General features: G+C 39.4%; 1 protein-coding gene across 2 annotated transcripts in view; it reads left to right on the top strand.

Moving 5' to 3' along the window:
• LOC136844943 (uncharacterized) overlaps nucleotides 1-26,029 on the top strand; it is a 96,012-nt gene that overhangs the window by 49,554 nt on the left and 20,429 nt on the right. For both annotated transcript variants that reach the window (XM_067114349.1, XM_067114350.1), the window contains exon 12: nucleotides 16,681-16,865. In XM_067114349.1, coding sequence (XP_066970450.1) covers nucleotides 16,681-16,865 — 185 coding nt within the window. The remainder of the gene's footprint in view (nucleotides 1-16,680; nucleotides 16,866-26,029) is intronic.

The following is a 26,029-nucleotide window of genomic DNA, read 5'->3' as shown; positions in this document are numbered from 1 at the left end:
TGATGTAGTGATGATACTTGAAATTTGCAGCTTTGTCTGTCAGAAGATAAATAGGCACTTGCTACTTGAAGAATTTTAGCCTTGAAGGAAGCTTCCTAAGTGGTAAGGGCTTTCTTAGGAAACAAGGCCTCACTGGGGAATTATTAGTCAGAATAATCAGGTTCAAATATAGTACAGTCTCAGCATAAGAGATTACGACTTACAGCCAATGTTCATTAAACTTGTAAGTAACCCAGGACCATCATTGTAGCCAGGTTCTGTAGAAGAGTTGACCAATCACTGTAGCCAGGTTCTGTAGAAGAGTTGACCCTTTTATTCTTAAACCTACATCCAGGTTTTGTTTTTCCTTCTGTTGTGTAACATGAAACAAAGAATTTGACAAGTGTCATTACATTTACACACCATAGAATGGTCAACACTACACCAGGTAAAGCTTAAAACTTCATCACAGTGGAAAGACCATCAAAGATTCCTAGCAGGTTTATCCCTGGTCAGAAACTAAGTCATAGTGGGAAGATTGCACCTTTGAGGGAAATGAACATGGTACCGGTTTGATAATTCATTCTGAGGAAGAACAGTGTTTTTGGCAATTGAGGATTCAGATAGACCAAGATTAACTACAGAGTGGCCATTACACCTGCAAGTTTGACTGTTGCTATGGGATTAGAGGAGCACTCAGATGCAGAATTATAAGCATGCAGATTAACAGGAGCGCCTGGCAGGCTTGAGCAGTGGATGTGTTTCTTTAAGATTGGCCTGATTCAGACTCATAGCCCTTCCTCCTCTATCTACTCTAAGGAAGTATTGAGCAAATTTCAAGTTCAAGAACTGCCCAGTGACTCCTGTGGAGCCCTAGTAGCCTCAGAGCAAATGATTTTCGGACTTCCGGCTCTCTCGGTAGATCTTGCTCTTATTCTTCCATTAAGGGGGAAATCGAGTGGAACTACAGAATTTTTCCGCTTCCACTAAATTCTGCACCTCACACTTAACTGCTTGGAGATGCTCAACTGTCTCCTCCCAAGAAGGGGATTTTCAGAGGTTGGGTTCTATCCTTAATCAGATGGAAAACAACTGTGGCCTTGTGTATTGCTCAGGGTGCTGCTCCAGAGGAATTTTCAGCTATTGGAACCTTGTAGACATCAAAGTTTCCCTGCTGTCTTAGATATAGTAAGATTTTTTTAAAAAAGCTGAGTACTTTCAAGGTTATTGTTCCACACTCGGTATTGTGTCCTATGGTATTAGATCTGGCTGGTGATCAGCACCTTAACACTTTCATACCCAATTGACGTAGTGGTATGTCAAATTACCCTACTCCCCTTTTTACCCAACTGACATACCGCTACGTCAAATTTGCCGAAATTTTTCATACATGTGTTAAGAGTAAATTTTTTTTTTTATTACGACAGTTGGTGGTTTCCATAGGCTAAAGCATACCTTGGACCGTGTAACTCAGGCATCAATACACCAGCCAAGCAGTTCCTATACTGCGCATGCGCAAATACCTGGCATAGTAAATTTCTCACAATGAAATCAGCTCATCCTACCCACACCTCTCTCGTATCGTACATTTTTTTTTTTGAAATGTGGGATTACATTATTTGGAAACATTCTGTTTTGTACCCTCTTTTTCTATAAATTTTTTAGTTCCTGAACTGCGCATGCGCAAATCCCTGGCGTAGTAAAATTCTCACAATGACATCAGCTGATCCCACCCACGCAGGCCTGGCAGGCCACACTTCTCTGTCAGAGACCATGCGTGCGAGCTAGGGTAAACAAGTGTGGTTGTTAACATACAGTGACGTCAATAGAGAACAGTTTCCAACATGCTTTCACAAAGTTTTTATGGTAAAACTAGCGGAAAATGCATTAGTGCATCACATAAAAAAGTCTGGGTTTTAGGCAGGGCTCTTAATTTCATTTTTCATTATTATATATATCGATATTTAGAGAATTTTGTTGGCTTTCTCATAAAAAATCATTCATTCGCCTAACTGTTATAGCTTTTGAGCTACGAACGATAATGTTGACAACGGTAACTTTTTTTTTTTTTCACGTCGATCAGCTTATAACATCAAAATGAAACTGTTGCCATTACCAAAGCCATTTTTCTTGACTCTCACTATATTCCTCAACCTTTCCTCTACATTTTTGTATATTTACAAAGTAAATTCTATGAAAAATATCCAAGCTAGGGCTCTTCAAAGTAAAATTTTTTCTAGCGATAATTCTCACCATACACCGGGCAGAGCGCTCTGTTTCTTACCCTCTTTTCTATCAATTTTTTCACCAGCTGGACTTATTCGTTTTCCATTGTTTTATATGTCGATATTTAGAGAATTTTGTTGGCCTTCTCATAAAAAATAATTAATTCGCCTAACTGTTAAAGTTTTTGAGCTACGAACAATAATGTTGACAACGGTAACATTTTTTCTTTACGTTTTGGTCAACTTATGTCAAAATGAAACTGTTGCCGTTATCAAAGCCATTTTTCTTGACTCACTTTATTCCTCAACCTTTCCTCTACATTTTCGTATATTTACAAAGTAATTTCTATGAAAAATAACCAAGATAGGGGTCTTCAAAGTAAAAATTTTTCTAGCGATAATTCTCACCATACGCCGGGCAGAGCGCTCTGTTTCTTACCCTCTTTTCTATCAATTTTTTCACCAGCTGGACTTATTCGTTTCCCATTGTTTTATATGTCGATATTTAGAGAATTTTGATGGCCTTCTCATAAAAAATAATTAATTCGCCTGACTTTCATAGTTTTTGGGTTACGAACGAAAATATAAAAATAAGTAAAATTTTTTTTTTTTTTTTTTTTTTTTTTTTTTTTTTTTTTTCGTTAAATAACTCTCATTTTTTCGTATTTAAAGGCTGGGACTCTTATTCTGACTATTCCACCATAAAATATAAACATTTAGAAAAAAAAGGACAGCAAAATGAACGTTGTGGGCATAAAATTTCTATTTTTGCTGAATTTTCAAAATTATTTTTTCGCACTGTCGAGCGCTTCCAGACACCTTGGTGGGGTCAGGTAGGCACAGTGCTCAAACTATACAGATATGAAAGTGTTAAGTGTTAAGATCAGTTGAGATTGAAGCCCCTATAACTTTGCATGAATCTCACTCTGGAATTTAGAAGCAGGTTTAAATTTTATCTGCAAATTCTTTTGAGCCTTGGGAATGAGTTCCATTGAATTATTCACTATAGAACCTTCTTTTATTTAACACTATTGGCAGCTAAAAGAGTAAATTTATTGCAAGCACTCTCCTTAAGGCTGTTGTAAAGGGAATGCTATTTTATCTTTTTGCCTTAGAGCTGAGAATTATTCTAAGGCTTTTCAAAGAACTGTAAGAATTTCAATTTAACCTCTTGGGTGGGGAAGAAGAGGAAACAGTTAAAACTTTTAAGATTACCGAGATGTCTTTGTCAAGGGTTGAGCATGGAAGAGGCAGTGTTATCCTTTTGTTTTGGGGTTGTAGAAACGTAGAACATCTTTATATCTTTGTCAAAGGCTAAGCATGGAGGAGGCAAAGTTAACCTTTGGTTTTTTTATTTTAGAAACCTAGAATGTCTTCGTCAAAGAACACAAGGTTCTCTGTGATGTATTTGATTAGGCTAGTACATGAGAACTAGCTCCATACCTTTTACCTTTATTGAAGGTAAATATTCGTAATGTGAAAGCTGTTGCTACTTCATTTAGTTTGATGAAAATTTGTCACTTGAGGATGGGATCAATGCGGTGCAGTAGAAGTGCAATTTGTTTTTTGCTGCTCACTACCTTAAGTATGCAGAATCATGTTTAGAAACAGTAAAGCCTTTAGTCTGAGGAGCAATCTTTTAGGCTCTTTGTTTTAAATCCCTGATTTTTATACAAGTAACTTACCTAGTAATTACTTAGCTAAGAGTTTCTACTCGAATGGCAGTTAGAATTCTGAATTCTACGGTAACAATTCTTTTGTTTTGTGTAGGTGACTATGCCCTGCCCACGCACAGGGTATGAAAGAGGAACCTCATCACCAACACTACAATTTGTTTCTGCCGCTTGTAGCGTCAACACCTGGTGTTGTTACAGCAGTTTAGAGTTTTGGATTCATAATTTTCTTCCTTGGTGAAGTATTTTTGTAGCCTTTTTGGCATTTTTTTTTCACATAGTGACCCTTTGGATTTGACTTTTCAATTAGTTAGGTAGTTCTAGTTTCTGGTATTGTAGTAAAGGCTGCAATACCCAGATGACAAAATTTACATACGATTCTCACACCTTGTGTTTCAGTTGTAGAGGACAAGTTTGCTCTGTTAATTTGACGTGTGGCGAGTGCAGGGATTGGGGAGAACAGAAATGGAAAACTTCAAATTCTCATTTAGCCAAGTTAGAAAGAGATAGGAAGAGGAGAGCAGCCGCTAAAGCCAGCAGGAAATTACCTAGTCAGGCTTTCACTCCTAGATTTAATAAGGCTGACATGTCTGTTTATTCTCCAACTGTTAACCTTTCCCCACCTTTATCAATTAATTCTCCTAAACCAAGTACTCCTTCTCCTGGCCCCATCACTTCCAAACCTGATTGCTTTGCCAGCCTTGAGAATAAGTTTGAGCAACGTATTTAAATCTAGTAGTGAATACAGTGACCCAGTTATAGGCATCAATGTGTATCCTGATGGACAAGTTTGAAAACAGTGCTAAAGGTAAAAGTGTCAGTGAAGGAGGCAGCTGCTCGTCCCGCCGATTCTCCTAGGCATCGGTCCCTGCCATACTCCCCGCTACCTGGGAGGAGACATGCCGGTAGCTCAAGGGAGGACAGTGAGGTCTGCCCACGGCAGTCATCCCCTCAGTCCAGCCTGTTGCATCCCAGGTTGCGATTAGAGAGCCGCTGGAAAGGTGTCTCAAAAGTACATCGGGTTTCGCCAAGTTCTGAGGAGTCCTTGCCTCATAAGAGCCGTCTTTGTCACTTTCCCGATGAATCTTGCCCCACTTAAGAGACGTTTCTCGGGTAAAGATCAGTCCTCACATTTCCCTTACAAGAGAATGAGGGAGCCTTCCTTCAGTCCTCAACTTACGTGTAGCAAGTGGGACAGTCCAGAGCATTTCTCCTCTCCTCAGCGCCAGGAGCGAGGTTCTAGCTTGCTGCACACCTCAGGTGAGCAACTCCAGATTTTGCGTAAGCGCCCTGTTCCCTCTGAAAGTCCTGTATTGGTGGAACGCTTTGATGCATACCATGAAGCAGGCAAGCTCCCTGTAACAGCCAGGCACCCTGATGCAGTCAAGCGTCCTGCGGCAGTCAGGCATCTTGAGATGGTCGGACACTTTTTTCGTCAGAGCGCCCTGAAGCTTCTGATCTTCCCCTAGCGCTTGAGCCCCCTCAAGACTCCAAGCGCCCTGCAGCTTCTTATAATCCTTCTCCTGTGTTGGACCAGCTCTTGCGCCTTTGCAACGTAAACTTGATAATATCCTTCATCTTTTACAGACACCACCTGAGTTAGACCCTATTATGTCTCCAGTCTCATCTGAAGAAGGGGAGCAGGACTCGTCTTCTATGCCATATGTGACACTCCTCAAGTTCCTTCTGCAGCAGTTCCCAGAATTTTTCACTCTGGCTTCTCTTTCCTCCCAGCTTCGTCGTTCTTGAGGAGCAATAAGCCTGTGGATTCGACGAGACTTCCTAAGATGGTTCTTTCTTCTTCGTCGAAGAAAGCTTTTCACCAAGTAGAGAACTGGCTTTCCGAGAAGAGGGATCAAGGGAAAGCCTGTTTTAGTATTCCTCCATCTCATCTCGCACATATGCGGTACTTGTCGTACGCAACGGGAGAAGCTCCTTCCCTGGGAGTGGCTGCCTCCTCCCAGGGGGACTTTTCTGCTCTCATTGACTCAGGGCGTAGGTCGGCTCTCACTTCGGCCACGACGTTCTTTTCAGCATGGGAGATGGATCATTTGTTGAAGAGGTTGTTCAAGTCCTTCGAGGTGTTGAGTTTTCTCGATTGGTGTTTGGGAGCAGTTGCCAAGAACCTTCAGGATCCAGCATGTTTGTGTGATAAAGTCACAGACCTTTTTAAATTTCTCTTCACTCTGCACAGATAAAGCCGTTAGAGATGGCTCACAGGAATTAGCTGCTCTTCATGCCATGGGCATGCTTAAGAAGCGCGAACTTTGAGTCTTGTTCACATCAGAGCATTACGGCCCCTCGGAAATCGGCGCTCCTCGTTTCCCCTCTGGATAAGCAGCATTTGTTTCCACAGCCCGCCGCAAGTGAGATTGCAGCAAGTCTACACCAGAAATCAACCCAAGATTTGTTAACCCAATCGACGAAGCGCCAGAGGGACTGGTTTGCCTTCTCAGTTAAACCATCTCCTCTCAAGCAACCAAAACTGTTTTGTGGAAGGAATCAGAGACTGTGCTCCAGGTCCCAAAGATCAGTTACATTTGCTCCCCAAGCAGTCAAGAAATCTTCTGCCAAATCATCCTTTCGCAAGTGAGAATTTAGTCCTTCATGCTCCGGTAGGGGCCAGGCTACGTCTCCTCTGGGAGAGATGGAGCAAAAAAGGAGTGGATCAGTGGGTGGTGAAAGTTTTAAGGGCGTGATACTCTATCCCCCTTCAAGTTCCTTGTTGGATGATTTGGTAGAGTTGTCGGCTAGCACTCTGCTTGGCCTGAGTTTGAGTCTCCGGCCAGCCAGTGAAGAAGTAAAGGAATTTATTTCTGGTGATAGAAATTCATTTCTCAGTATAATGTGTTTCGGATTCCACAATAAGCCATAGGTCCTGTTGCTAGCCACGTTCTTAGCCACGTAAAATAAGTCTAATCCTTCGGGCCAGCCCTAGGAGAGCTGTTAATCAGCTCAGTGGTCTGGTTAAACTAAGGTATACTTTTTTCTATCCCCTTCAGGGAGAATCCGCCATTGACCAACACTCCTGTCATACTGACGGCTTACTCCATACAATCGGAGAGGTATTCAGCCCTGTCGAAGGAAGTGTCCTCTCTTCTGAGCAAAGAACCAATAGAATTAGTAAAAAAGGCAGACGCAAAAGGATTTTACAATCACCTTTTTGTAGTGCCCAAGGCTTCAGGTGGTTGGAGACCGGTTAAGTTGACTAATCTTGGTTTAACCAGACCACTGAGCTGATTAACAGCTCTCCTAGGGCTGGCCCGAAGGATTAGATTTTGGAGACCGGTGCTCGACGTAAGGGCTTTGAACGTCTTTTTAGAAAAAGCAAAATTGAACATGAAAACCATCCACTCAGTTCTTGCTTCCATCTTGTCAGGGAGATTGGATGATCTCCCTGGACATGCAAGACGCTTATTTCCATGTTCCGATTCACCCGGACTCAAGGAAATACCTACGATTTGTTTTCGAGGACCAGATCTATCAGTTTCAATCACTTTGTTTCGGTCTCTCAATGGCCCAAGTTGTCACTCGAGTGTTGGCTACATTTAGCGGGAGTGAGTATCGCGCTATAGCTGGACAGCTGGCTAATTTGTTTGCCCACGAAGAAATGATGCATGGAGGACTTACAGAAGCAGAAGACTCTTCTTTTAACCCAGGAATTAGGACTACTAATGAACTTCGAGAAATCACAAATGGTTCCCACTCAGAAGATTCTTTATTTGGGTGTTCTGATAAACTGAATTTTGGGGTTTCTCCGTCACTCAAGAGAGTAGAAGACTGTCTGAGGAAGGTAGACCCCGTCCTCTCGCTTCATTCTTGCTCTGCCACCCAGTGGATGAGTCTCTTGGGAATGATGACTTCTCTGGAGCATTTTGTAAGACTGGGGCGACTTCATATGAGATTTCTCCAGTTCTATTTAAGAGCTTGCTGGGATCAGAAGATGCATCAAGACCCTCACATCATTCTGATAACCCTGGAAATAAAGGAGGATCTGACAGACTTTTGGAAGGGAAGTTTCTCTTTTCAATGAGCCCCAACCTAGACTACTTTTCCAACGCGTTGGACCTAGGTTGGGGAGTGCTCCTCGGGAACCTGGAAGTCTCGGGGAGGTGGTCTTCGGAGGAGAAATGGCTCCATATCAATGGAGAGTTGAAAGGTGACTCTCTCTCTCCCTCTCTCTCAATACAATGGGCGAATTTTCCGCAAGTAATGGGTCGATACGTTCCACAGAGAAATCTGCAAATAGTGAGACCGCGAATACGGGGGGGGGGATACTATACATACGGACAATACCACAGCCCTAGCATCCATCAAACATCAGGGAGACCCACTCATTTTCACTCTGCGAGGTAGCAAGAGATCTGCTATGCTGGGCAGATCAGAACCAGACTCGATAAGTCATACAATTCATACAAGGCAAGTGCGAAGGCCTGGTGGACGAGCTGAGCCGCCACAAACAAATTCTGCCCAAGGAGTGGACACTAGATCTTCACACGTGTACCAGCCTTTGGAAATTATGGGGTTAACCAAACATAGATCTGTTTGTAACTTCCAGGAATTACGGCCCTCTGTTCTGTTCCCCTTTTCCTGACCCTCTAGTTTGGGCGATGGCTTCAATGATCCTTGACTGGTCCAACCTAGATCTTTATGCCTTCCCTCCATTCCGGATAATTCAAGAAGTAGTAAGGAAGTTTTGCTCGCACCACAATGTTAGGATGACTCTCGTTCCTCCCTACTGGCCACAGAAAGAGTGGTTTCCAGACCTGATCGATCTCCTCTAGACTTCCTGAGGCTCCTTCCCGAAATTCCAAGTCTTCTCAGACAATCCCACGTCAGGAAGTTTCATCAAGGCATATCCTCTCTTGCCCTGACAGGATTTCAACTGTCTACAGACTTGTCAGAGCAAAAGTATTTCTAAATCGGCTTGATATGCTATCGCCAAAAAGCAGACATCTCCAGTAATATCTACCAAGCTAAGTGGGCACGTTTTAGGAGTTGGTGTAGGAGAAACAAAGTCTCTTTCTCCAAAACATCTATCGCTCAGATAGCAGACTTCCTTCTGTATTTGAAATCATCTAAGGGGTTGTCTGTCTCGACAGTAAAGAGTTACAGAGCGATGCTCAGCTCCTTTTTTCAACATAGGGGTCTAGACATCTTGAACAACCAAGACTTGTCCCAACTAATTAAGGGGTCTAGACATCTTGAATAACCAAGACTTGTCCCAACTAATTAAGGGGTCTAGACATCTTGAATAACCAAGACGTGTCCCAACTAATTAAGTCTTTCAATATCTCCAGGTCCAAGAAAGAGGAGTCCATCTCTTGGAATTTTGATGTAGTTCTTAAGTGGCTTTTCAACCCTCTCTTTGAACCTATCCATTCCTCTCTAAGGGATCTGACTCGGAAAACTCTTTCTGGTTGCCTTAGCAACAGCTAGGAGAGTAAGTGAACTTCAAGGAATAGACAAAAGGATCAGTTTTTCACGAGGGAACGCAGTCTGCTCCTTTTTGCTAGGATTTCAAGTAAAAGATGAAAACCCATAGCATCCCTGTCCCCCATTCCTTTTGTATTTCAAGCTTATCGGATATTCTAGGTACGGAAGAGGAGGAGAGAGAGCTGTGCCCATTATGTGCCCTCAGATATTATTCACATCGGACGGAGAAGATTAAAGGCCGATTTAGTAATCTCTGGTGTTCGGTGAAAAACCCCTCTAGACTCCTATCGAAGAACGCCATTTCATTTTTCTTGAGGAGCTCATCGTTGGGTTACTCTCACAAATAGCAGAGACTGACTTATCGCTATTGAAAGTTAAAGCTCACTAGGTAAGGGCAGTGGCTACTTTGGTAGCATTCAAGCACAATCTTTCTCTCTCTGCGATCTTGGAGGCAAATCATTGGAAATGCAAGTCAGTGTTCACGATGGACAGTTTGATAAATGCAGTACCCTGGGACCTGTGTCTGTATCTGGAGTGGTGATGGGTGAGGAAGTGTGGGAAGTGTCCCTTCCTTTCCTTTTCCCTTCGCCTTGAAAATGGTGTTGAGTTCTTGGGGAGCTTGGGAGGGTACGATGTACCTGGAGTGCCCACCAGTTTTAGTGTTGGGTAGTGGTCTTGTTTTTTATTGTTTAATTATGGTCTAGGTGACTTTGTTTTGTGGTACTGTGCCCAGGGCAGGGCCAGTTATGTATGCGTTGTTGGCCTTCAGTGTACACTTTCATCGCAAAGCTTGGTCTTATACTTCGTCAGCCTTCAGAGTACTCCTTCGCTGTGAAGTATCCCACTTACGTAGAGGCACGTATGGCCATGCCGCCACGTCACTACAGTATATATACTTACCCAGTAATTACGGATGGAGCCCACCCTCCTCCCTGCACATGGACTCTTTTGCATAAACAAATTGTCGTGTTGGCGATGTCCCTCTTTCCTACCCCTAGCCCCCTAGACAGAACAAAAGAATTGCTGCTGCTGAATTCAGAATTCTAACTGCCGTTCGAGGAGAAACTCTTAGCTAAGTAATTACTGGGTAAGTATATATAAAACTTGATTTTATCATAAAGATGTCATTTAAATATTTTTGGAAACATGAAGGTACATCCATTAATATAGGAGCGTACCTTTGTTATATCATAAAGGTATTTATTTTTAGTGGCTGTCGTTTTATAGGGCTTTTGGACCTAGGCACAGGGGTCCCCTCACGCCATTTCTGTTTTATTCTGGCTGAATTGAAGCAGTTTTCTCCACAAGGCTGCTCTTTGCTGCACACGTATGGGAACCTTGCTCCATGAATAGAATCGAACTTCTGGCGGTAGTAAGATTAAGAAAGGATTCCAGATCAGATAATGTTTTGGGTTTCATACAAGAAACCTTTAGCTCAAGTGGCTAATCAGTTATCTTTAATAGTAGGTAAGATTCATCCAAAGTAATATAAATTTTCACAAAATTTATTAATTGGATACTTACCTACTATAAAAGTAGACCCCACTCAGCCTCCCCACAACTTAGTGGGCTGTCAAGGAGAATTCTGACGAGCTGAAACCTTCGAAACACACCTGGTGGAGAACAGGTTTACAAGACAGTCATCCAGGCAGTCATTCAGTCTTTTGTCTGAATGCCTACTAGCTTATTGGCATGGAGATACAAGCTATCTTTAACAGTAGGTAAGTATCCAAATAATAGATATTATTATGAAAATGTGTATTATTCCCAATTTCCCTTTCAGCACTGAATAACCTCATAGGTCCCAGTGCTTGAACTTTGGCCTAAATTTCAAATTCCATTCCATTCCCCTTCGGGTGGATGGGACTGCTGAATGAGTCTGAAGCTTTAGCTATTCTTGGTGTAACTTTTGACTTGCATCTTAGTTAAGAGAACCATCTAATGAAAGTGTCAGCTTATGCCACAGAAATTAGGTATTGTTCGTAAGGCTTCATACATTTGTTTATAAGAATGATAAAATTGAGCAACCTGTTTGAGATCATTTCTTGAATCTTGACTTGAATACTGTTCTTTGGTGTGGATTTCTGCTTCTGCCAGAGATTTATCTCTTGTAGACAGAGTGATTCATGGTGGCAGGTTTCTGTTTCCTAACATTAGCATGACTTGGAGCATCAACAGATGGTTTCGTTGTCAGTTTTTCATAAGTTGTATTTTAACGAGATCTTTCATATTCATAATTGATTCCTGATCCTCTTTTCTTGCTGAAAGCAATCAGGTTTGCTAAATAGTAGCACCAATATGTAGTGATTTTGCCTCACTTTTGAACTTCTCAGTTCCAGAGGCCCTTTATTTGCTCTGTATTTCATACATACACTGTTGGACAGTGGAAAAGTCTTCCGAGGATGTTGTGTAATTGAAACTTCAAAAGTTCAAGCAAAGATGCAACACATTACTACCCTAAAGCAAGACTCCTTGTATTTTAATCATTTACTTAAAATTTTATCTATTTCTAAGGAAGTTATTGGCATTGTTTGCAGATACAGTCTTTTTATCAAGACTTTGAATCAGTCTATACTTTTTTTTCCTCCTCAGGCAAGCTTCTCAGGAATAAGGAAAAATTATTCAATATTCATTCCATTAACTTATTCTAGTTGACGAACTGTTTCCTCGCTCATCAGCGACGTCTTAAGGACAAAATTATAAATTGATATATAAGGTTTTTAGTACTCCATGCAGACTTGAAAATTTTAAACAGGACTTCATTGGGGTGCTGAATTTCTATTGGTCAGCAGGTCACATTCTCTCGCTTGTGGTCTAGGCAGCAGCTTGGGCATTCCTAGTGCTCTGTAAGATGCGTCCTACTCTGTGGCTTACGGCAAATGGTGTGGGCAAGGGCGTGATTCCAGTCTCTGGCCGATAGTCTCAGTTTGCTTCATTGTTGATATTCATGTCCAGGGGTGTTCTGTCAATTGTGTCCTCCTTCAGATTCTCACGTGTGTCCTGTGGTTCTTTGAAGAGGGGAGAATGAAGTCCGTGTCCCTCTGTATGTTTAATGTAGGCTGTTGTTGATTTATTTGCAATCTGTGCAACTGGGCTTCTCTATGGAAGATCTCTGCTTTCTAATAATTGTTCTTGTGATGGTTTACAGTTGTGGTCGTCTACTTTAGTGTTGAAATATCCCCCTTTGGTTGTGGTAAGCTTACAGTTGCCTGCATAGAGTGGTAGTGGTGCGACTAATGTAGTAATTGCAGAGGGCTTGACATGTCCGTTTGGTACATTTTAAATTTGAATACTACATTGGTCGACTCCGACATCTCTCTACGGGGGTCCATGTTATTTCACATTACAAGGGTGCTGACTAGTTTCAAGCAGCAGTATACACAAGGAAATGCTCTCATCAGAATTCATAGATGTCATACCACTGGCAGTTATCCTCTTCATGGCCTTAACCTCATCTTTGAACTGCTTGTGATATGCAGCTTTTGTTTCTCAGTGAGGTAGGCGTCGTTATTGGTTTGCTTTTGTCTAATTACTGTATTTATGAAATTTGTCAGTTTATTTTTTCTTAACTGATCTCTTCTGTATTTCCCATTTCCTTCTGTTACTTCATTCAAATGAACACCATAGTCTTGGGGGCCCTTGTGGTATTCTATGTGAATGAATAGAGATTATACTCTGAATAACATAGTAATAATCATCATCATCTAGTAGCAGAAGAGCATAACACATGGATAATCATAAATCTCGATCTTGGGCACACGATGTTGCCACCAAGTGCATGATTGCAATACATAGCTTTGAAAATCATTTATGTATCAGGTATCTTAAAGCACTATGAAAGGTGAACCATCCACTCCTGTTTTGCATGGTAGAATGAAAATAAAAAATGTGTGTTTTTCCTCCATTATTTCTCTCAGTTGGCTGACAGGGCGACCCCAGTGTGAAAGAGGTATAGAGTATTCATGTTAGCAATCAGGGAAATTTGAGCTTGACTGTAAGATAATGACGTGAATGGTATTCTTAAATACTGGTGTGTGTTAAGAATTAGAGATAGGCTGTGAAGTTTTTGATTACCAGTGTCTGTTGAGGCTTGGCTCAGTGAAGATGAGGTGGTGTTGAACAGCTGTTCCTGTAAGGCAGAAAGAAGCTGCTGCATTACTGAAATTGAGATTATAGTTCATTTCTGTCAGTCATGGTTCAGTATGCTATATTTGATTTTATTGGCATGAATGAATTATGAGCACTATAATCAGATCAAAATGGCTACAAACATGTAGTACGTTTTCGATATTGCCGCTTATCTCAAATTTGATCCGTAAACCCTTGGCCTAAGTTGGGATGGTGTGTAGGTGTGGCAGAAACATTGCCATATCTTCTTTATACCAGGTCAAAAAGGGCAAAACCCTTGACACTATTGTTCTGCATTTCAAACACTGAAGACGTAAAATGAGCAATAGAACTGAGATTTGATGACGAGTCAAGATGGAATTAGAGTTAAAAAAAACCTGCCGGAAATTATTTGAAATCATTCATTAAACTTGTGACAGGCAGGGTAGGATAAGGATGATATAGTTTTTAATCATTTAAATGAATTATACAAATGCCCAATATCTAGCCCAGACTCACTGATGAAAATAAAATAAATGACAGTGTGATAAAAAAGAAATGTTATTGACGCCTCAGATTGTTCTGGAACGGTCTCTTTCTTCTGGAAAGCCTGTGGGAGGGTTAAATGGGATTTTATGACCAGATTAAAGAACCCTGAATTAAGGGATGTAGATTAACTGTAGTCAGATTATAAGTCAGGAGGAAGTTTGGCAATGTAGCTAATGACAGTCATGTTCGTAGTCATTTTGGTTTGACTATAACTTAGTTGTATATATCTATTAACGACTGATAACATAGTCACATCACATAATATGAACTCCTATGATGCAGTTGTGGAGGTTTTATCTGTTCATTAAGCACTTGAAAAGTGAACCAGATCAAATCATGAGCTGACCTGACCAAACCCCTCAGAAGCATGTATCTTGTAACAACATGCCATTTCTCTTTTTAGCATAAAAATCTTAACCATTAAGATTTAATCCTATCATTCTCATGTCTGGTAGATGTGAAGGTTGTTTCTATGGAATCGCCTTGAGATACGTGACATTGGAAAACAGGACTATTTTGCTTCTGCTACTCGTGTAATTAACCTTTAACATTCTGAAGTAGTAATATACCCTCCACGCAGGAATACAGTTGTTGCCTCCTATAACTTCCTTGAACCTGTGAACTTTTTAATTTACAAAACTTATTATTCACTTAAAAAGCAGGCCAATAAGTCTTGAACCAAAACACTTGTACATCATTGTGTGCATTAAATCCTATTTCAAGAGAAATTATAAGTAATGTCTTTGATACTGAAACTTGTTGATGTTCATGGATTGTCCATGCATTATTGTCTACACAAGTGTCTGTAAATATTAAAAGTTCACATTCCAGTTAATTCTTTGAAACTGGTGAAGGTCAGCTTTGAAGTCTTATGCCAGCTAGTTTTGAAGGTATTTAACCTGCATACCCTCCTGCAGCTTATTGATTACGCATGATCCCTCATATCGGTTGATATGGAGAATAACTGGAAATCATTGTTACAAAAATGTCTAAGATGTTCCTGAACACCTTCTTTAGGGGTTGATATAGTGCTTTATCCTCCTTTAGGCAAAGTAGTCCAGTGGTATCACTAGCTAATCAGTGTACATTTTTTACTGGGTATAACTAGTTGTCATATACATCATCAGTGCAGTCTTAGTCCTTTTTCACTGAGTAAAGCAACATGTTCTCATCCTTTTCGTGGATGTTATTTATTTAAATAGCAGAAGTGCTTGCTGGTGCGGTTCCTTTTTCTTTCATAAACTACCTTATTGAACCAGCAGAAATAATGCCTAATGTAATATTTACAGTTCATACTAAATCCACTGAATAAAATTCAGTTGGTTGGTGGAGATTTGGGAGGAAAAGGGATTTGTAGATGTCTCGACATCTATTTTTTCCTTATATCGTGCATCTGTCCTTGTCTGTTTGTTAGTAGGTTTCATACAGTACTGGTTTGGAAATAGCAAACACCCAGATTTTTATTATAGTTGCTAAAACAATTGATGTACAGTCTTTCCACTTCAAGATTTAATTGGCTTCCTTGTTGAAGTGTAATATTTGAGAAGTATCCCAAAATATGTTTTTGGCTTAAGGTTTGGTTACTGGTAAACTCATCCATTTGTTGAAAGTAGATGAGTGACATTTTTTAGAAAAAATATTTATATCATTAATGGATGGATTTTTGTTTGAAGTTATTTTCAACGTTAGAAGGTATTGACCCATTTGAACCTGTAAATGTGGTAATTCTCTAAATATAAAAAATCAGAGAATATGACAAAAAAATTATAAGGGCACATGAAAGCCTGAAGAATTACGTCTACTTTAAGGAGTATGGCTGCATAATATATTCTGGGAATATATTATGATGTTGACATGAAGTTCTGGTAATCCTGACAGAACCTAGCGTTATAGATTTTTCTATAAAAATTGCAATTGCTCACGAAAAATTATCCATCATTGGAGACAAGTGCAATGGTATTTTAAGGTTGTTCTATTTCCCTGTAAAATACACCCTGCAAGTTGATATGCATTATGAGGAACTGCTTGTTAAAAGTAGTGTATAATTTGGTGTGGAATGATGCTGATTCAGACGAAATTGGAAGCAGGGATCCTGACTTATAAAATAACAGTAATATAAAGGCAGTACAGTTACATAGTTGAGTATTTGTCAGTTAGTCACAGAATAGTAAAGGGGTCTCTTGACATGCAAGAGCAAAATTCTGTAACCCTAGTTCTGTTACTACAGGCACTATGATGACACAGTTCTCATGTTACTGCAAGAATTCCATTAAGTTGTCTTGCGGTAACATACTGAACTTTGGCTTTATTATTTAGTTTATAGCGAGGCTGTACTGATCAAAGCAGTTTTTGAAGAGATTCATGTGGAGCTGTTTCCCAAAAGGTAAGTCATGTTCTATGAATTGATATGAAGATGTGTTCGTCACAACATTTTACAAGAATTTGGAACATACTTCTGTTGTCAGTTCATGAGCATACAAAGGTTATGTATCTTTTTCTACGAGTGTGACGTGGTTATCTGTCCCGAGAAGGATTTTAGAGGAGAACATGTTGATTGCAAGCATCACATGTGCCCAGCATCTTCAACCCCGTTGGTGATGGATAGTTGGTAAGAATTAAGGGACAGAAGCATATATTAATAACTGTATTGCAATATTGTTACTTTCATAAAACCAGAACATTAATGCATTTGAATTGTATATTGTTTACAGTGATGAAATGTGTACAGATTTGGAAGAGTCAGGTTCCTGTGAGGCTAAAGACAAATGCTCCAATGCACATTCACCGTTGGAGATCCTGTTCCACTTCAAGAACTTCAGATCAAGTATATGTCCTGGTTGGCAACAAAATCGTGCCTGTGACAAGGTTGGAAGAGTTTGCTCATATGTACATCCAGGTAATTGTATGAGATTTTTTGTTATGTAGAAAATTACGTACGTAAACCCCTGCTTGACTGTGTGGCATTTCAGCATTTCAGCACCATGTGTTGAGATGGTTGAGAATGCTGCAGTTTTATATACTTTGCAGTGGTAGGGTTTACACATTTTACCACTGGCAACAGAGAAGGAGCTTCTATGTGCAGCGTTGTGACAGGTGCAGTTTGCAGCATGGAGATGAAGAAATTTTCCCTCCCTTACTGTTCCATCAGTCTTCTGTCCGTGTCCCTCTCTTTTCAAAGGAGTAACCTTGTTTAGTCTTGACATCGAGGAACTACATGGAGTTGTTGAAACTATAACTATTTCATCATAGTTATTTTGACATATGCCAGGTAGTGAAACCGAGTCAGAAGAAAGTAGCATCTTCAAAGTGCATACTAACGACTTCAGGTTTTCCAGCAATCACACCATCCATTTCCCCCCTGAATTCTGGGTGCCCGATCTGTATTTCAGTGGAAGCTTATCATGCCATTGTGAAAATGATGCTGAAATGGGTATTAATGTCCTTGGCAAATTTATTTTATGGAAACTATGAAGTTGTCCTGCCAAGAGTGGTAGATTTGAGAAGTTACCAATAGAAACTGTCAAGGCTGGAAATCCATGAGATTGGCATTGTAGCACACATGAATATTGTACCTTATTCTCTTTCAGGACATGAGCAAAACAGATTTTTCCTCAAAATTATTTAGGATGTTTCAATTGGCAGTTGTGTTCCTTACATGGAATACTACAACAGCCTTGCACCAGTTTTCACCTCATTTTGAAGACTTAATTCCCCATGCCCACCAAATCTGAGTTAATAATTTAGACAGGTTTGGTTAGACCACCATATGAGAAGGCAGACACGATTGATATATTTTGATTATTGAAAGTATTGTCTGACGACGACAACAACAACAGGTAATCAACAGCAGGTAACATGAAAGTAATTATCCTTCTTTCAGTGCTTGCTGATCTTTCACTTAACATGTCCACTGTAGCATTGGCAACGAACACTTACATTTGACCTTCTCAGGTAGACCAGTGTTTAAAGGTTGGAATTGGTTTAAATATCATTGGCATACATTTTAGATGAACATTGTCAATGAGAAGGAGATTCAGATTCATTCAGTGAAATTTAAAATACCACCTTCCTTTACTTCTGCTCCCCTCAACCCACAGCATTGTGGTATTTATTAGTCCTTTGAGGTTATGGGTTAAAATTATGTGCAAGGTCAATTATTGTATAAGTAAATAAGAATGGATCTGCATTTAAAGTTCATCTCTTCATTGAATGTTCCATGGTGTGTTACATGCTTACATAACAAGGAATGGGCAACTTGTGATTATTCACAGTGTGTCAACATTCTGAGTTGATTGAAGGACCACTTTTGCTATGAAAGGAAATGAATGTGAGTACATGGCAGGTTGTTGGATCTGTAGTACCTTCTGCCAGCAGGTTGCAAATGAACAGGTTCGTGTTAATTCACTCTTCGTGAATGGGCAAGAGATAAGAAGTATCAGTGGATGTGCTTTGAATTTACAACTTGAAGAATTTCATATGCTCTTTTGACTGTATTCAACAGTTTAGGTCAAGTATCTTGTAATCATGGTGATGATGCATAATCAATCATTGTGTTGGTTTTCTGTACCCTTCCGACTGCTAGCCAAAAATATCACAGCATACTAAACAATTTTTGGATCCGAAATCATTTGTCACTGGGCGCCAGATGGTAAGTGGTTTCTGATATATTGGTTAATAGGCTTTGATGAGAAGGCCTTTGCTTTGCAGGCTTGGCTAAGAATGCCATCATTTACTCATGCATGTTGTTAATCTCATCAGCTATATATTTCAAACCTTTTGGGCATCGTGAAGAGCACTACCGTTTCAGATATGCAAAGATGTTCAAATTTAATTCAATATACTCTTGGTCCATGACTACATAACCATTGTTTCTGGTTTTCCTTATATCAGTTACAATTGTAATGGTAACTGGTTTTGAAGTGTGCGAACCGGTCTGGATTTTATAGTTCTTGGATTTTCTAGCATCAAAAGGCAAACTTTTTATGGAAAACTTAGGTTATAACCCAAAATTGGTTTTTTGGGACAACCCATCAGTCATATTGGCTCTCGTTAACTGTCTTGAATATCGCCAGACACCTCTGTATGCAGACAGAAGAAGAGCAATTGTTCACACAAGTGCCCCTGGATCCACAGTAGGAACCAACTACCTACATACTATTTCTGTTGTGTAGTTGGAAACCAGTGAGAAATCAGTTTATAATTAAAAGGGTTAAATGAAAAACTAGTTTTACAGCATGAAAGCTATGTACCATCATACCCCTATTTTTTTTTATACTGTAACCTGTAAACTTCTCAGAAGCATTTGGGGGTCTGGCCTTATGCTGTAGTACTCTTAATCATTCAATATTTCCCCCAGTTGACAGTAATCTTATATAATTTCTAACCTAAACTAAACTGTATTTTACACTTGGTCAGTTAGAGATTATATTTGGTCTAATCAGGTTGCGTAGCAGAATTCTGATATAGTAATGCAGCTGTTGAGGGGTGTCAAAGTTGGGGGTGACCATCCTGGACTGCAGTTTAGTTGCAGACCAAGCACAAGTGTCTCCAAGGTTGTTAGTGTTCAAAGGTTCCATGAGAGCACAGATGAGCCATTTGAGGCAGAGACTTAGGTTCAGATAATGGCAAGGGTTAAAGGAGTTTGAAAAAACCATAGATGATGAAACACCGCTGTTTTATTGGTAAGGTATAATTGTTTAAATTAACAAACCTCTCAAGTACTTTAGAGACTAATAACCCTGGAACCTATACACATCTCCATTTCATTGCATGGGTTAGGAGGATTAATGGTGAAGATGAAAAATTAAGTTAAGTATACCTTAGTTTAACCAGACCACTGAGCTGATTAACAGCTCTCCTAGGGCTGGCCCGAACAATTAGACTTATTTTACGTGGCTAAGAACCAATTGGTTACCTAGCAATGGGACCTACAGCTTATTGTGGAATCCGAACCACATTACAGCGAGAAATTAATTTCTATCACCAGAAATAAATTCCTCTAATTCTCCATTGGCTGGCCAGTGATGAAGATGAATTCATCATATCTCTCCCACGAAGAATACTGGTCCACCTTTATTATTGGCACCAAAAAGAATTATTTCAACCACATGTGACAGGCTGAAGTTAAAGTTGGAGATTGAGACGAACACTGCTTGGTATCTGTTCAGCACTCTCTTTTAAATACCTAACAAAAGAATGCTCTAACCTTGTCTTATTCTGTTGACCTGAACATCAGTGGGATTAATGACTATTTTAACAGTACACTTCAGATTGCTGGTAGAGTTGTCCATGATAGACATAGTTGCTGATTGAAAAAACTTAGTCGTCTGAGCTCTAGGTTATTAAGCTCAGCATGAAACTTGTAGCACAGTGAGGTTGTTATGGAACTTCAATTTGAAAAGCTCCATCAGAATAGATCTGTGGGCTTGTCTGGAAGCATCAAAAGGTCCAAAAATCACTCCACTTGAGGTTAAAGGAGAAGCCATAGGCATCCTTATGTGTTTGAAGTTCAAAGCTTAACCAGAGTTCATCTGATGAGGCCAAAAGTTGATTATGCAAAAGCACCGAGGTTGTTGCAGGAATTCAACATTATTTACAACTGCTAGGTTGATGGGTCTAGTTGTGCTGAACAGTAAATTTGCTGCGGAACAGGTTTGTGGCAGAGACCTGCCTGTGACAGGTGTCAGAGAGCCCAGCAAATCACTGAATTCAGACAGTGCTTTAGCAAAGGAGATGGCTTTCTCCTGCCGAGTTCATCTGCAGTCACATTGTGCCTTGTACCATTAAGCTTTGATATGATGCATATAATGTTCTCTACCCACATGAAGATGTCTACTAGTAGTAAGACAACATAGATTTTGAGCCTTTGCCACCCTGATATTTTTCTATTTGTATTATAGATTTTAGTAGTTGGCTTGGCTGACTATCTGAAAGGGCAACTGATATCTTTATCTCTGCAGAATGGATGAACTTGTCTGGTGTAATCAGTATTCATGGTGAAAGTAAACTTTAACCATACAAATCATGTCTGTGGTGGATGTTTGCTTGGAAGAAGCTATTGCAGTGCCAAGTTTGAAGATGTCTTTTCTGGTTGATGTTGATGTTGTCAACTGCTCCTAGAGCTCTCTGACTAGACATTTCAAGAATAGAAATGATTCTAGATCTGAGACCCTCAGGTTTTGATGGCCAAGAAGGACAGGTTAGAGAGAACCTTTGTGGCTGTGTTCTGTTTCTTCACCGTGATGTCCACCAGCAAGTGGACCACTGTACAAGTGTGCAGGATTCAGATCCAGTTGAAAGGCATACCGTCCTCCTGGTGGGGTGATGTCCTCTAACTAGTCCTCCTCAACTAGAAATGAATGGACAGCACCTAGAAACCTACCGTGCTATTTAAGTTGGAGGAGAATGGTTGGGTCTAGCTCTAAAGGCATGATGGGAAGAGGATGAGCGAAGGAAGTTGGAGTCTCCATCACAAGCGTTTTCGTGATTGCAGATAGCTGTGTCCCTTGGCTGTCCCTCAACCTTCCGTCATTAGCGTCATGTCTATGATGTCGTCGGACTTGTCATTGCCCACGTGCCAATTAAAGACTCGCCATTCTGCCTTGTCGCTTCCTCTGAAAAACAATAAACATTGGAGTTGAAGATATGGTAGAGATGCAGATGTAACTGATATCTAAGAGAAAACAAGTTTAATAAAAATAGTGATAATACAAAATTCTATTTAAAATGCAGTGGTGATTATCGGTGCAAGGTTGGAAAGTGAAAAGTGGAGAAATTTGTCAAGAGCTGCTACCAACACTACAAACTCATGAAATTTGGGGACAGTGCTTGGCTCCTGCCTGAAGATCCAGGTGATGCTGGCAAGAACAATTGCTCATTGTGTCTGTAGACAGCAGGTAGCGAGTTGGGGGATTTCTGAGACACGAATGAGTATTTTATATGTCATTGGTGAGATTTTGGTGAAATGAATGACTAACAGTGGTATCTCATAGGTTTTGTAATAGCTTGATTGCAGGAAAATTGAGAGGATTTTGTTTCAGTTGCCCTCCTGCTTTATTTCATTCTAGTATACAAGTAAAAAGCTGTTTTGGTGCTTTCTTATTTGAAAATTACCAGTGTGCTAAGGGGGCCTTTCCCATAACATGTAATGTTATTGCACATAAATTTTTTTTTTTTTTTTTTTTTGTGTAAGTGTTGGAGTTTTTACTTTATTGGTATAAGTATTACTATTCAAAATATGTAAACACTTGTAATAAACTAAAAGAGTTGTTAACTGGCTAAGGAAGCTTCCACCAAAGAGTATGATGTGTAAATATAGAAAAGAAAACATGACTTGCAAAATGCAGATGAAACAACATTGAGCTTAATTAACAAAATTTTATAGTAAAGTATAAAATGTAGTTGAGAATAGAGTAAGCTGAACAACCTTGGTATGTGGCAGTGCAACACGGGTATGTTAAAAATGGTTGCTGATTCCAGGCCTCGGAATCAATTTTAACACATAGCACACGTGTGGGGTGTCATTAGGTAGTAAACCCCTTAGGGGGTTAGTGACTTAGTGCACCTCAAAAGTGGTGTAATGTAGGCTTTACTTGAGGTTCTATGTAGCATCCCTTCAGCCCCTAGCTGCAGCCTCTATCATTCCTTATACTGTACCTCCATTTGTATCATTATACTTCCCACCCTTTAACAAATATTTGAGTGCAACTGCCAGGTCTACCTCCTGTTACACCTTTAAAACCTTTACTCGCGTTTTCCGTTTCAACACTGTGACCTCATAGGTTCCAGCACTTGGCCTTGGGCCTAAATTTTATATTCCAATTAGGCAGTGGCCTTTGCTGGTGAAAGGCCAGCTCAATCTAAAATCAACTAGTGACCATCTTTGCCAAAACAAAATACCATTATGCCAAAGGCAGCAGTAAAAGGTCCTTATTAAGTCAACATTAGTTTTTGATGAGGATTGAAATCATAAGTAATGTAGTGGGTAAATGGGAAATAACCTTTCCTACACCCAAAACTTCTATGATACCACAAGGACTGTGTCATATGTATTTATTGATATGGTGATTTTCCTAGAAGTACAAGATTAAAATTTATCTTGTGATAGAACTGAGAAATGGTAAAAAAAAACTAAGCCAGGTGTGTTCAAGGGAAAGGAAACGTTGTGGGATGTTTGATGATTTGTTTTAGATGATTTAGACAAGAAAATTCAAAACTCTTTACCACCCATATGTCATCTGGAAGTTTATTTTTAGTGCACAGTCTCCAAAATTGGCTTGATTACTTTGACTCACTGATGAAAGTTTATTGTAAGAAGCAAGTATTGTCATAGCTTAAGAAAATTAAATTTTTATTAAGCCAGTATGTTTGATTCTTAGACATCCAAATTTAGTGATTCAAGACTCACAAGAGCATTAGGGGTGTTTGTTTATAGGCATGCAGTCTTTGTGTTGGGAAAAAGAATATAGTAGAAGTATGAAAGAGGCTTTGTAGATACGGCACTTGACAGTTTCGTTGAAACGGAGAAAAATTTGCTTAGCAGAGGTAAGGTTTAAAAGGAGAGCTGCAGGTATTTGTGTAATGCATGGTGAACGATGCTCATTACCATTAAGTGATCTACATCCTCACATCTGTTTGAAAGTACATTTTGTTGAGATCTGGATTTCAAAAGAATTAACGTAAGTAGAAACGTTTCTGTATTATACCTTCAACTGTGGACCAATAAGGATCTGTCATTGGGAGAAATTACTAGTCTGTGCTTCCATCAGTGACCACAAGAGCTTAGTATCTCAACTGAATTGCATCAGGGCCATTATTTATATCAGTAGCAGTCAAGAGAGTAGATAACTCGGGAAGTTCATATTGTATGGTTAAATTTTACAAATATTGTATAAACTATTAAGTGCCTCTACAGTTGAATGTAAGTGAAATTTTTTTGTCATTGTCTTACATGTCATAGGCTTAGCTTTTTTAAGTGTTATTAAAAGTGATGAAAAATTTAGCAATATTTTTCAATAAATGGAGACAAGGGAATATTTTAAAGATACTAGTGAAATTTGATGTCATGCCGTAATAAGGTGAATGATTGTGGAGATGCCTTTGTTTCAAGTACTGTCTAAATTTTATTGTTTCTCTCTCCTCTTGAGAAATTTTCCATTAGTAAGTTTGGTTTTTAGTGATTGGCATGAATGTTATCATTCTGGATGACTTTGTTACTGGTTCTTATGTCATTAGCCTTGACAAACAGGTCTGATACGTGACAATATGGGTATAAGAGTTTCATCAGTATACAAAACATACACGAGTTTATATTTGCTGCCGAAGTAGAATAGAGTAAATCAGAATTGGTGAAACTCTACAGCTGCCCAATAATATTCAATGTTGAATACAGTATTTTCCTCTTGAAAAAGCAAATAGTAGCATAGGTTTGGTGTATTGTATCTCATTTATTGTGTTTTATGTTATTAGGTAACTTTTGATAGGCAGACTAAAGTTGTTTTACTCATTTAATCACTTAATTTTTCCACATTTTGTTGATTTAAATGTCAAATATTTTTCAGTATCTCCTGGTGCTATACTTTGTTTCAGGGGTCAGGTATTTTCCATGTATGTGCTGTTGCTACTTGTTTCCTTCTATTTTTCAAGATATTCAAATATTATACGTTTTTATGCAATCACTGGGTATCCAGAATAGATTCAGTTGTGACTGATCAATAGCGTGTTGAGATGCAAATTGAAATGGTGTGTAGACATTCTTGGCACCTAGGTGGGACTTAATAGAATTACAGTGTTCTTGATTAGTGTGCGAGGAGAACTGTAGTTCATTGGTTATTTACCTGGCCACTGTAGTCAATTCATTTCTTGATAGATGTATGTTTCATCTTTCATCAAGTCTTTCACCTGTGGCTGTGTTCATACATTTCAAGTTTTATGTAGATACAGTATCTTGTCATTTGTGTGCCAGTACAGGGGCCAGGCAAGTAAATGTCGCAGTCTTTTTGGTGTTAGGTGGATGCAATCACTGCTTCAACTTATAAATAGTAGATATCTGCAACATTGTAGGGGATGTAAGTTGTAGAGGGCCACATTGTGTAATTGATAGTGGAGCTTTGATTTTTATCTATCAGTACACCAAACTAGTGATAGATTTTTTTTAGTTCCAATAGCAGACTTGTCTGCAGTATGGTCAAAAGTTAGGATTAATGAAAACATACACAAACAGATAAATGAAATATTTGGTTCTTCCAGAAGTGCATTAGAATCCCTTCAAAATTATTAAATTAAATATCATTGTGTAATGATGGAGTTTTTGTGCCACAAAATATATGAAGCTAGTATAAGTATAAAATGATTAATCCCTACATGGTTAGGCATTAAGAAAATGAAGAGGCTGACTAGGATGCCAAAGGTGCAACTACAATTGGTAGATCAATTATCCTTGTTCCTGTCATATATTCTTTTCTGTCTTGAAAATCCATCATCCTCGGTGATCAGCAGCCAGTGTGGAATGATGAATCTGATGATAAAAGATGAAACAAGTTTGACCGAACGTTGGTTTTTGGTATTCATTCGAAAAATAGTGCCACATTCCACTAATGCCATCCCATCTCAGTGGTCACTTGTTTGACCCACGGGTATATGATGAATGATACCCATGACCCATTTTTAGTTTACTCTTGAGTAAAATTTTTAAGGAGTTTTAATTTGGTAACTGAGTCTAATATATTAAGTATATACTTTGGGCCAACCGTGTCTTAATTGAGACTAAACTAAGTGGTCAGTTTAAATAGTTTACCATTAGTATTGTTAGTAGTATGCTGCATGGCCATGGCACAGTGTAAGTGGAATATCCCCATGATAATGGGACTGACCAAACCTAGAGTACCATAAAGGCTGATGTACCAGAAAGATTTGATAAAGAAAATGATGCTACGACGTAAGAATAATGATGATACAGTAAACCCCCCATATTCGCGGGGGATTACTCTTGACAAAATTGAACTTGCACTATTTGTGTAACAAAGTTTCAACTTTCTTTACTCAAGTTAATATCCGTGAGAT

Source organism: Macrobrachium rosenbergii, chromosome 13 (genome assembly GCF_040412425.1).
Source record: "Macrobrachium rosenbergii isolate ZJJX-2024 chromosome 13, ASM4041242v1, whole genome shotgun sequence".
Taxonomy (NCBI): Eukaryota; Metazoa; Arthropoda; class Malacostraca; order Decapoda; family Palaemonidae; genus Macrobrachium; species Macrobrachium rosenbergii.
This window is presented reverse-complemented; position numbering and strand designations above follow the sequence as displayed.